This window comes from Heptranchias perlo, chromosome 37, assembly GCF_035084215.1.
Source record: "Heptranchias perlo isolate sHepPer1 chromosome 37, sHepPer1.hap1, whole genome shotgun sequence".
Classification (NCBI taxonomy): Eukaryota; Metazoa; Chordata; class Chondrichthyes; order Hexanchiformes; family Hexanchidae; genus Heptranchias; species Heptranchias perlo.
Genome location: NC_090361.1, coordinates 2,971,397 through 2,984,485, shown reverse-complemented (window position 1 = coordinate 2,984,485; position 13,089 = coordinate 2,971,397). Strand labels below are relative to the sequence as shown.

At 40.9% G+C, this 13,089-nt stretch overlaps 1 protein-coding gene across 1 annotated transcript in view; it reads right to left on the bottom strand.

Moving 5' to 3' along the window:
- The window catches only part of LOC137304234 (voltage-dependent P/Q-type calcium channel subunit alpha-1A-like), a 503,508-nt gene that overhangs the window by 254,205 nt on the left and 236,214 nt on the right, over nucleotides 1-13,089 (bottom strand). Inside the window, 3 exon segments of the mRNA XM_067972791.1 lie at nucleotides 4,652-4,836; nucleotides 7,319-7,468; nucleotides 9,641-9,732. Coding sequence (XP_067828892.1) covers nucleotides 4,652-4,836; nucleotides 7,319-7,468; nucleotides 9,641-9,732 — 427 coding nt within the window.

The following is a 13,089-nucleotide window of genomic DNA, read 5'->3' as shown; positions in this document are numbered from 1 at the left end:
CGCCTAGTCTCCCCCTCAAAAAATTCAATCAAATTAGTCAGACATGATCTTCCCTTGACATTAGCTGAATTTTAAAAAATGCTTTTTCTCATGTGGTTAACTAGCTGTACAATCAGTAGAAGAGCACTGACCAAGGATGTTTTACTCAACTAAAACACGACTAAAATTTGATATGAGAGAGCAGCCAAAAATTAAAATTATTTCTAGGCCAAAACACTGGTCGTGAGCAGCAAAACAACAAATGGGACATTTTGCGGAACACTACTGAACTATGGTGGCTGTGCTCACTGTAAATCCGATAATATATTCTTTTACAAAGATAGGGCCATTATATCATGTGATGCACAATGCATTTTTCTGCTATCAAGTTGGAGTTTGTCTCTTTGAGGTAACAAATTTGAATTGCTGTTAAGTAAACACAGACCAAGGTCAAACAGAGTTTAATTGTTGCTTGCTGAGGGACGTATTGGGATTGGAAGTAAGTGTAAATTTCTGGCCTCAGGTCAGAAGAACCCATTATGAAATGCTTAGCTTCCTTCCACTTTTTAAAGATTATTTTGCATCAGTTTCGAGTGTGATGAATGCACATTAGAATTAGTTGATCTCCTGGGGCATTGCTCACAGTCAGTCAGACTGTTGCAAGAAGTGTGGAAATAGGGAGAGATGCACCTCTGAAGTGAAAGAATCTGAAAAGACACTTCTGCCCAGAGACAGAGAACAAGTTTTTTCCTAATTTGGTTTGGTTGCCGAAAAATAAATAATTGGTATTTCCCTTACCAACTGGATAGACAGCAGAGCTGCATAACTAAATCTTTATGTCAACAATTATTGTTTTCATATTCTCTGTATTTCTCAGCTAGCCTCGCTCTTAAAAAATAAACACTTCATCATAGCTTTCTTGCGAAACCTCACCTCAAAAAGATTCTAAAATTTATCCTCCAGCTTGTTTTGAAATCATTTGGAAAAACATACTCAGATACTAGTATAGCCTGAGGAAAGAAACACGTCCAACGTTACAAAGAGAGAATCATAGTGATGCATGCTGTGATTCTCCACACTGCAATATTCTGGGAATTGCAGGCAGAAATGTAGCCATGAACTCCTCTCTGTCGACAGAGTGATAGCTTTAGAAGATCATCAACTTCACCCCTATATTTTTGATAAAGGGTGAGGCCTTAGAGCAAAACCATTAATGAAACCATTAAGACACAAAAGACAATTTTATACATTGGTTTAATCATGTTATTGTGAAATATATATATATATATATATATATACTATATGTAATGCTAGAAACCTTATTTTCTATATTAGAAGCTTCAGTTACTCAAAAGAAAATAGGTATCCAAAAGGATTTTGAAAATAATTTTTGAGTGATTTCTTTGACTGTCTGCTTTTTTTAATTGTTAGATTTTGCTCACTGGTCATAGTTAATCTCTAATCTGTTGCAGTTTTAAGAATATAGATTTTGATTCAATCAGGTGAAAGTATGACACAGCAATGTGTATTGCCTGAAGTGTGACTCAGGAAGTATGACACCTGAATTGTGACAGACAGTAAGTGTACCCAGTTGTACAGTATTTTTAACATGAAGGTGTACATGTAGCGTACACCATTGCACACTTCCTATAAAACATTTATGTAACACTTCCTGTAATACTTGTGTGTGACACTTTCTTTAATGCTTCTGTGTCACTTTTAATCATAAGAACATTTATTCTGACCTAGACAAGTTTATTTTACCACACTTGATTAGATTATTTTTCCAGGCCTAAATTCCACTTTCTCAAGAGTTGCAATAGACCATCAACAAGAAAGACCTCACATTCATATTGCGCCTTTCACGTCCTCAGGACGCCCCAAAGCGCTTTACAGGCAATGAAGTACTTTTGAATTGTAGTCACTGTTGTAATGTAGGCAACACGGCAGCCAATTTGCTCACAGCAAGGTCCCACAAACAGCAATGTGATAATGACCAAATAACCTGTTTTAGTAATGTTGGTTGAGGGATAAATATTGGCCAGGACACTGGGAAGAACTCTCCTGCTCTTCTTTGATTGGTGCCATGGGATCTTTTACATCCACCTGAGAGGGCAGATGGGGCCTCAATTTAACGTCTCTTCTGAAAGATGGCACCTCCGGCAGTGCAGCACTCCCTCAGTACTGCACTGGGAGTGTCAGCTTAGATTTTGTGCTCAAGTCTCTGGAATGGGGCTTGAACCCACAACCTTCTGACTCAAAGGCGAAAGTGCTACCAACTGAGCACAGCTGACACAAGTAGAATGATAGAATTTTATAGCACAAAAGGAGGCCATTTGGCCCATCATACCTGTGCCAGCTCTCTGAAAGAGCTATCCACTTAGTCCCTTGGCCCTGCCCTTTCCCCATACTCTTTCAATTTTTTCTTTTTCCAATATTCATCCACTTCCATTTTAAAAGCTACTATAGATTCTGCTTCCACCACTGTTTGTGCTAGGGCATTCCATGCCCTAACTATCATCAGTAAAAAAATATTTTCGTAACCTCTTCTAAGTAAGTTCAAACAAATTGAGCAACTCTAAACTTTTAAAACAATCATTCTTACAATTAGGATTATTGCTACACTTTCTATCTCCTGCACTCCGCTCTCTTTCTTATAGATGCAAGATAGTCTTAAAAATTTCTGTTCACTCTCTCTGAGAACATTGTTTCACATTGCCTTCAACCCAGCTTCTCATCTGCAATCTGACCTGTAACTGACCCATGCATTCATTTAAAGAATGAGGAGCAATTTACAAAGTTGAGCCTGAAAAAGAGACACATTTATTCTATTTTACATTGTACATTGTTCTTGTCCTTTTAAAACTGTGCATCCTCTGACTAGCTAAGGTTATTCACTAAAATGTACAAAAATATAAAAACTTTGTTTGGTTCATAGGCCAATTAAAAAAGTTTATATTATATGAATCTTGAAAAAATATGCCTGAAAAAATGAGGAAAAAACATGGAAAGCAAAAACTACATGTTTGACAATTTTTCCCAACACTAAAACTAACATTTCAGAAAAAACATTAAATTAAAATTAGGATTAGATTTCTTCCAAAGACTACAATAAAATGACAAAAATTCCTTAGATACGGGGGTGGTGCCAGAGGACTGGAGAATTGCAAATGTTACACCCTTGTTCAAAAAAGGGAGTAAGGATAAACCCAGCAACTACAGGCCAGTCAATTTAACCGCAGTGGTGGGGAAACTTTTAGAAACGATAATCCGGAACAGAATTAGCAGTTACTTGGACGAGTGTGGATTGATTAGGGAAAGCCAGCATGGATTTGTTAAAGGCAAATCATGTTTAACTAACTTGATAGAATTTTTTGATGAGGTAACAGAGAGGGTCGATGAGGGCATGCAGCTGATGTAGTGTATATGGACTTTTAAAAGGCGTTTGATAAAGTGCTGTATAATAGGCTTATCATCAAGATTGAAGCCCATGGAATAAAAGGGGCAGAAGCACATGGATACAGAATTGGCTAAATAACAGGAAACAGAGAGTAGTGGTGAATGGTTGTTTTTCGGAGGGAGCTGTACAGTAATGTTCCCCAGGGGTCAGTACGAGGATCACTGCTTTTCTTGATACATATTAATGACTTGGACTTAGGTGTATAGGGCATAATTTCCAAATTTGCAGATAACACAAAACTTGGAAGTGTTGTGAACAGTGAGGAGGATAACGATAGACTTCAAGAGGATGTAGACAGGCTGGTGGCATGGGCAGACACGTGGCAGATGAAATTTAATGCAGAAAAATGCGAGGTGATACATTTCAGTAGTAAGAATGAGGAGAGGCAATATAAATTAAAGGGCACCATTCTAAAAGGGGTACGGGAACAGAGAGATCTTGGGATGTATGTAGACAAATCGTTGAAGGTGGTAGGGCAGATTGAGAAAGCGGTCAAAAAAGCATACGGGATCCTGGACTTTATAAATAGAGGCAGAGAGTACAAAAGCAAGGAAGTCATGATGAACCTTTATAAAACACTGGTTCGGCCACAGCTGGAGTATTGTGTCCAGTTCTGGGCACTGCACTTTAGGAAAGATGTGAAGGCCTTGGAGTTGTTCTCCTTGGAACAGAGAAGGTTGAGAGGAGATTTGATAGAGGTACTCAAAATCATGAAGGGTCTAGACAGAGTAGATAGAGGTAAATGTTCCCATCGGTGGAAGGATCAAGAGGACATAAATTTAAGGTGATTGGCCAAAGGATCAAGAGGACATAGATTTAAGGTGATTGGCCAAAGAACCAAAGGTGATATAAGGAAAAACTTTTTTACACAGCGAGTGGTTAGGATCTGGAATGCATTGCCCGAGGGGGTGATGGAGGCAGATTCAATCATGGCCTTCAAAACGGAACTGGATAAGTACTTGAAAGGAAAAAATTTGCAGGGCTATGGGATAGGGCGGGGGAGTGGGACTAGCTGGATTGCTCTTGCATAGAACTGGCATGGACTCGATGGGCCGAATGGCCTCCTTCCATGCTGTAACCTTTCTATGATTCTATAATTGCAGGACCAGAGCCAAGACCAAAACTAAAACTAAAATTTAAAAATTAATTGAAAGACTAAAAACAACATTGGCACACAAACACTTGTTAAAGCCAAGGCTCCTAGTTACTCACGTCATACAACAGATCAGTCCAGCCCTCCATGGTGATGCACTGGAACACGGTTAGCACAGCAAACAGGATGTTGTCAAACTGTGTAATTCCATAATTTGGTCCTTCCCAGTACTCTTCACACTTGGTTCCATTTGGACATTTTCGAGCGGGCAAGTCAGTCCCACAAGGAGACTCACCCACTATTTCTCCTGATAAATAAACAAGACAATCTACATTTAGCATTCAAATGTACTGCAATATCACAATCAAAACAGATTGAATCCTGAATGAAATGAATCAAACACAAATGGACTATCAAGAGTTAAAGAGAAATAAAACTTTTGTGTTTCTAATGATAGTTCAAAACTCTTTTAGCCTCATTCATTTTATAATATCACTTGAGTCCCTCGATCAGATTCCAGCTATAACTCACTCTTGTGTAACCATTCTTCTCTGTGATTACATTTCAGCCTGGCAGTGAGCCTCAGCACTCCATTGTTATGTATATAAACCAGCGGAACCCTAAAACAGATTAAATGCTTACACTGACTTGTTGGTATTTATTACTCCCTCTGGTTACCGAAAGGTAACACACACTGTAATGGAATTCATGGGAGACACCTATCTGTACATTACAAAATTACAGGTAAGTGTTCAAATTACAATATAAAGCTTTTCTTCCTGCAATAACTAATTGCTATCCTATTCCTATTAAACCTATTCTATCGTTTACTTGTCGATACAAACGAGCACTTAAAAGACCTCTCCAGTTCTTAGAGTGGGATCCCAGGTCCCTGGCATAAGAGGTTAATGTCCCAGCGCAGTAAACCCAATTGTGTTTGAATACATCTCTCTCTCCACCACTGAACTTAGAGCACTGAAGGTGTTGAAAGTTGACTAAATTAATGTTAACAAATTCATTAACTAAGTTCTCCAATTTTGTCCCCTCTTCTCTTTTGGAAGCACTGATTTTTGCTGAATACAGTCTCTTGGGCACCTGCAGTACTCTGGTACCTCACCCAGATTCCATTCTTCACGTGTAATCACAGACAGTGAATGTTGGTAAACCATTTGACATGGATGGTGTCGCACCTGAACCCAACTCTGCCCACACATGTGCATGTCCCAGGTGTCAGTAGTGAGTTACAAACTGAAATCTCATTGAGGGGTTAAGATGGGCTACATACATTATAATGAATACCTAGTAGTGAGTTACAGTCCAGGGTTTAGATGGATTCCATATTGAATAACAGAGACCTCAGAATGAGTTACAGACTGGAATCTGAGCAAGGGGTTTCAGATGATTTATATATAGACTAAAGCTTATCTAGAAGTAACATACAGACTGGAATCCAATTGAGCCATTATGGTTATTTATATATAAAATATTGGATATCTTGGAAGGTGTTACAGATTGGAATCTGATCAAAGAATTCAGATACTGTCAATTGAACTACAAGTTCAGTGCAAACAGGGGAAGGCAGTGATGTACAAGCAGGGATGTGGAACACATTAACTAGAGTCTGATTAGATATCCTTAAATTAATTAGTCTTCAGATACAAGATACAGATAGAACAAGAGATGCCTGGGAATGAGCTGCAGTTGCACAGACTGTGAGACAAGACTACTAGGGCAGGCTTCGGAGCTGTCTATGTTTAGCTTTCCCATGCAGGTTACTGGCCTGGTTTGTATTTTTCCCCATTCTGCAATATGTGCATTAGTTGTAATGTCTACTGGGTGACAGCTCTAGGATCAGATGGTAAGTGTAGATAAAGGAATTAGTGCTATATATCAAATTTTCTAAGAAATAAATAATTTTTAGGAATAGGATTTCAGACCCAACAAACCTCCCTTGTTTAATAGATTAAGCCCATCCACCTGCATTATCACCATATCCCTCAATCCATTCTCTCTCCTGACATGCACCTGATTGTCCCAAACCCATTCATACTGTGGCCTTCCCTGGTAAATTAGTTAACAAGTCTATTACCCTTTGTGTAAGAAGAAGGTTTTGCCTAACTTCCCCATACCCGCCAATCTTTTGGGGTGCTGTCTTGGATGAAATCAGCATACCTAGGACCCTTCCTCTAGCACTGCCCTCAAGTTTCCTCCCTTCCTCTCCTGAAGATGTAGACTCTTGTTGGGGTACAGTCTACATGTATTGGAGGTCCTTTAGGACTTCATGTAGGTGGCCTATTTCTCACATGTGAGCCTAGACAGTATTAATGGGCAATTCTCTCCATGGGGGCATCACATCTAAGCCAGATCCGGTCCTCATTCCATATAGGTGCATTTTCTAGCAGTGATCACTGGATACTGGTCATGGAAAGGAACAGGTTGATATTTTTTTCTCCTCCATAGCAAATGGACACTGAGACATTTTTATGCAGTCCTACTGTCACCCTGACTGATCAGCACACTGGGGAACAAAACTGGTAACTTCCTAGTCCAAATGGTTCAGTAGCACATTAGCTGTCCATTTAATTTTCATTAGCACTCCTCAAGACTACAGTACACATTGTAAAACACAAGCGACAGAAAGTGAGGATATGGCTGTAATTTAATCTCAGTGTTTAGCGGCTAATCCAATGACAATGTGTGCTTCATTCTTATGATTAACAAAGCTCCGGAATAAATTGCAGCCATTTCCAGATTTCTACACGTTCACTTTCAAACACACAACCTACTGTTAGTAGCGAAGCATGCTTTATGAAATTTGCCCATGTAAAATTCTAATCCGATGATAGCGAACATGAGAATGGCAAAAAATAGTAGCAGCCCGATCTGAAGCAGGGGGATCATTGCCTTCATGATGGACTTGAGCACGACTTGTAAACCTGAAATATAAAAAAACTCAAATTAGCTCCCTTTTTTGTACATCATCCCAAAGAAATATCTTATATCTTCCAACTTATTTTTTGTGGTCGGGTGTGATTCTCATGCACACTAAGATGAAGCACATCAGTTCTGGGAAATGGAACACTTTCAGCGGAAACCAGGCAGGTGGGCAGGTAAAATCGCCCATGTTACTTACCTGCCGGAAAACCACCAGGATAGAATCATAGAATCATAGAATCATAGAAGTTACAACATGGAAACAGGCCCTTCGGCCCAACATGTCCATGTCGCCCAGTTTATACCACTAAGCTAGTCCCAATTGCCTGCACTTGGCCCATATCCCTCGATACCCATCTTCCCCATGTAACTGTCCAAATGCTTTTTAAAAGACAAAATTGTACCCGCCTCTACTACTGCCTCTGGCAGCTCGTTCCAGACACTCACCACCCTTTGAGTGAAAAAATTGCCCCTCTGGATCCTTTTGTATCTCTCCCCTCTCACCTTAAATCTGTGCCCCCTCGTTATAGACTCCCCTACCTTTGGGAAAAGATTTTGACTATCGACCTTATCTATGCCCCTCATTATTTTATAGACTTCTATAAGATCACCCCTTAACCTCCTACTCTCCAGGGAATAAAGTCCCAGTCTGTCTAACCTCTCCCTGTAAGTCAAACCATCAAGTCCCGGTAGCATCCTAGTAAATCTTTTCTGCACTCTTTCTAGTTTAATAATATCCTTTCTATAATAGGGTGACCAGAACTGTACACAGTACTCCAAGTGTGGCCTCACCAATGCCCTGTACAACTTCAACAAGACATCCCAACTCCTGCATTCAATGTTCTGACCAATGAAACCAAGCATGCTGAATGCCTTCTTCACCACCCTATCCACCTGTGACTCCACTTTCAAGGAGCTATGAATCTGTACTCCTAGATCTCTTTGTTCTATAACTCTCCCCAACGCCCTACCATTAACGGAGTAGGTCCTGGCCCGATTCGATCTACCAAAATGCATCACCTCACATTTATCTAAATTAAACTCCATCTGCCATTCATCGGCCCACTGGCCCAATTTATCAAGATCCCGTTGCAATCCTAGATAACCTTCTTCACTGTCCACAATGCCACCAATCTTGGTGTCATCTGCAAACTTACTAACCATGCCTCCTAAATTCTCATCCAAATCATTAATATAAATAACAAATAACAGCGGACCCAGCACCGATCCCTGAGGCACACCGCTGGACACAGGCATCCAGTTTGAAAAACAACCCTCGACAACCACCCTCTGTCTTCTGTCGTCAAGCCAATTTTGTATCCAATTGGCTACCTCACCTTGGATCCCATGAGATTTAACCTTATGTAACAACCTACCATGCGGTACCTTGTCAAATGCTTTGCTGAAGTCCATGTAGACCACGTCTACTGCACAGCCCTCATCTATCTTCTTGGTTACCCCTTCAAAAAACTCAATCAAATTCGTGAGACATGATTTTCCTCTCACAAAACCATGCTGACTGTTCCTAATTAGTCCCTGCCTCTCCAAATGCCTGTAGATTCTGTCCCTCAGAATACCCTCTATCATGAATATTAACCTTCTGTACACCCGCCCAAAGCTGATGAGATCCTTCATTATATATGTATTTTTGAGTCCTGATTGGGACCCGCCTGCAATTTTAACAGGCCTGAGAGGCAAAGAGGCCAAAAAAGCGAAGTTTTTTTTCTTTTCTTTGTGGGCCAGGAGGAGCAAAGAAACAACAAAAGCTTGGGCCTCCCCTGCCACAGGTTCCCCCCCCTCAACACCCCGCCTTCCCGAAACGTGAGATCCAGAATGGACGGGAAGTGGGCCAGAGGGATTTAAATGAGGCCCGGGAATTAAAATAGCTCGGGCCTCGTTTCTGGAGCAGTGAGTGAGTTTCCAACTCACCTGGCTATCAGCCCGCCCTAAACTCTCCCAGAGTTAAAATTGGGGCCCCAATGTCAGCATGAAGGACTAGCAGGTTTGGTACATTCACAGCCAGCTTATATGAGGCTCAAGGCCACATTCTACCCACTTCATGGTGCATCGCTTTAGAACACAGACGATGAAGGATCAACTTCACCAGAGAATAATTCTTGCAATCTACTGCTTGTTATCGTTCAAAACTATTTTAAAACAGTTGTGATACCTACTTGGAATTCCAGAAACCAGTTTCAAGGGTCGGAGGACCCGAACTGCACGCAGAGTTCGAAGGTCAAATTCTGCCCCCGTTGTAGCAACAATGCTGGAGAAAAATACAGAAAGCGTATGTCACATATCCATATGCAACAACACACAAGAATTGTGCTCCCACACTCCACTGTTCATCTGCCTCTAGATCCTTGCAGGCCCCAGGACACAAGAAGGAAACCTGGCCCTGTAGAATGTACGCACTTGAAAGGCTGTGTCTCAGCAAAAAGCTTTCCCCCGCAATATTCTTGTCTCACTTAAATGCTCAGCCTCATGCTAAGTCCTCAGGTAAATGGCCATTCTTCTCAAGTGACAATGAAATTTGTCTGGAGAGGGGTAGGTAGCGGGGAAGGCATCATATCCAAGTCCAACCCGGTCCTAACCCAACATACACCCTTGTGCGCTTTCCAGCAAAGTCCCTGCATAGAAATCAGGAGTGGCAACCCAAACAGATTTTTTCCTCTTTTTAACCTGGGCTTGTGCCAATTGTAGATCCCCAACTGTCACCCTCGATTGAGAGCAACTAACACAACACCAAGCAAGGGTCAAACCTGGAACTTTCCTAATCTAAGGGCTCAGTAGTGCCCCAGAAAATGAAAGAATCCTATTAGATTGCATTTTGAAAACCTATAATCTTTGGTCTTTGCAACTTGCCATAATTATTGTATTAAACCTGGTTTGGGTACTTTGGCCCTCACGAGATTAGATACGTAGAATTACATAGAAATTACAGCACAGAAACAGGCCATTTGGCCTAACTGGTCTATGCCGGTGTTAATGCTCCACACGAGCCTCCTCTCACCCTACTTCATCTCACCCTATAAGCATATCCTTCCATTCCTTTCTCCCTCATGTACTTATTTAGGCTTCCCCTTAAATGCTTCTATGCTATTCGCACCTACTGCTCCATGTAGTAGCAAGTTCCACTTTCTAACCACTCTCTGGGTAAAGAAGTTTCTCCTGAATTCCCTATTGGATTTATTGGTGACTATCTTATATTTATGATCCCTAGTTTTGAACTCCCCCACAAGTGGAAACATCTTCTCTACATCTATCCTATCAAAGCCCTCCATAATTTTAAAGACCTCTATTAGGTCACCTTTCAGCCTTCTCTTTTCTAGAGAAAAGAGCCCCAGCTTGTTCAATCTTTCCTGATAGTTATAACCTCTCAGTTCTGGTATCATCCTGGTAAATCTTTTTTGCACCTTTTCCAGTGCCTTGATATCCTTTTTGTTATATGGAGACCAGAACTGTACACAGTACTCTAAATGTGGTCTAACCAAGGTTCTACACAAGTTTAACATAATTTCTCTGCTTTTCAATTCCATCCCTCTGGAAATGAACCCCAGTGCTTTGCTTGGATTTTTTATGGCCTTGTTAACTTATGTTGCTACTTTTAATGATTTGTGAATCTGTACTCCATGATCCCTTTGCTTCTCTACCCCATTTAGACTCTTATTTTCCAAGGAGTATGTGGCCTCCTTATTCCTCCTATGAAAATGAACCACCTCACATTTATATTGAAATTCATTAGCCATTTTCACATCCATTCTGCAAGTTTATTAACGCCTTCTTGTATTTTGACACCTTTCTCCTAGGATGATTGGGGAACCAAAAGGGAATCCTAGCCATATAATTTCCAAGTTCCATATGGCTCAGTACCACAGTTTCCATGTGAATGAATAACCTTAAACAGAATCCTGTGCTACCAGCTCTCTACAATCAATGACTGTGCTGACTGGAACATTTACATGACTGAGATCCAGCACAGGGACTGCGGTGAATGGGGAGGTGGAGGTATACTCGCTTAAACACAGCTTACCCCAACTAATACCATTCTGCACAATTCCAACTCCATAACAATGTGTGCCTGGGTAGTAGTTTACACCAGCAGGTTTCAACCATAGACTGTCCTGGCCAGAGTGAATCCACCTGATAGCACGAGCAAGGTATTAGACTCCAAACAATGGCATCAACTTCAGGGGAAAAAAATTGGCAAACTTTTTTTTGTTTGGGGTGGGATCCATGTATCAATTTAATCTCAATGGCGTTAAGCCCAAGCAACACGTGAATATGTTTCAATGTGATTTACCTGAATGCAACACCAGTTCTTACACAAAGAAGGGAACATTTATTTATTTATGAAGACCCAACCCTTCAATATCATACTGTCACATTTACAAAACCCGAGACATCATTACTTTAATAAGGAGAGTGGAGAATGTTTTTTTTCTATTCTTTCTCCCCTTTAATTTCTCCTCCTTTCCTGAATGCAATGAATGACATGTTGAGATACAGTTCCACTGCCTCTGGTATGTCATCCATGTGGTTAGTCTCCCTGTGTCAACCCTGATGGTAAGTAGCAGCAGAATATTCAACAGAGGCTTTCACGGCCAAGCCTGATCCTATCATCATCTGACATTTGCATGAACAAACTTTCCAGCTGGGGTCACTGGCACATCGATAAGGAATAGAAATGGATAAAACTACGGCAGATGGAGCTCAAGGTGGGGAGGTGTGAGGTCATCCACTTGGATCTGAGAAAGACAAACTGGAATATTTGCTTAATGGCGAGAGATTCGGAACTGTGGAGGACCAAAGAGATTTAGGTCTCCATGAGACAACTGGAATATTGGCCACTATCTCAAAGGGGTTGGGATTCAAAAGTGAGGAGGTGATGCTTCAGTTGTACAGAGCCTTGGTCAAATCCCATGTGGAGTATTGCATTCAGTTTTGGGCACCAAACCTCAAAAGATATATTGGCCTTGTATTGGGTACAATGCAGATTCACCAGAATGATACCAGGTTAAATTATGAGGACAAGTTGCATAAACTTGGCTTGTATTTCCTTGAGTTTAGAAGGTTGAGGGATGATCTAATCAAGGTGTTTAAAATGATAAAGGGATTCGATAGGGTAGATACAGGGGAGGGTAAAATTGGTATTGGGCAGTAGCGCAAAATAGCAAATCGGCGGCCTGTTCTATACTCCGCCTGATTTTCTTTTCCACTGGCTTCAACGAGAAAGAAAATTGGGCGGTATGTAAATTGGGCGGTGTGTAAATCGGGCAGGATGTAAAACTGGCCGCCGATTCGCTACTGCCCATTTTGCACGACTGTCCAAGACCAATTTCATCCCAGAGAAACTATTTCCTCCAGTGGGAGAATCCAGAACAAGAGGGCATAATCTTAAAATTAGAGCTAGGCCATTTAGGAGTAAAATCAGGAGTCATTTTTCACACAAAGGGTAGTGGAAATCTGGAATTCTTTTTCCAGAAAGGTTGTGGATGCTGGGGGATAAATGACATTTTCAAGACTGAGATCAATAGATTTTTGGTAGGCATGAGTTTCAAGAGATACGGAACTTAGAAGGGTAAATAAAGTTGAGGTGCAGATCAGCAATGATTTAACTGAA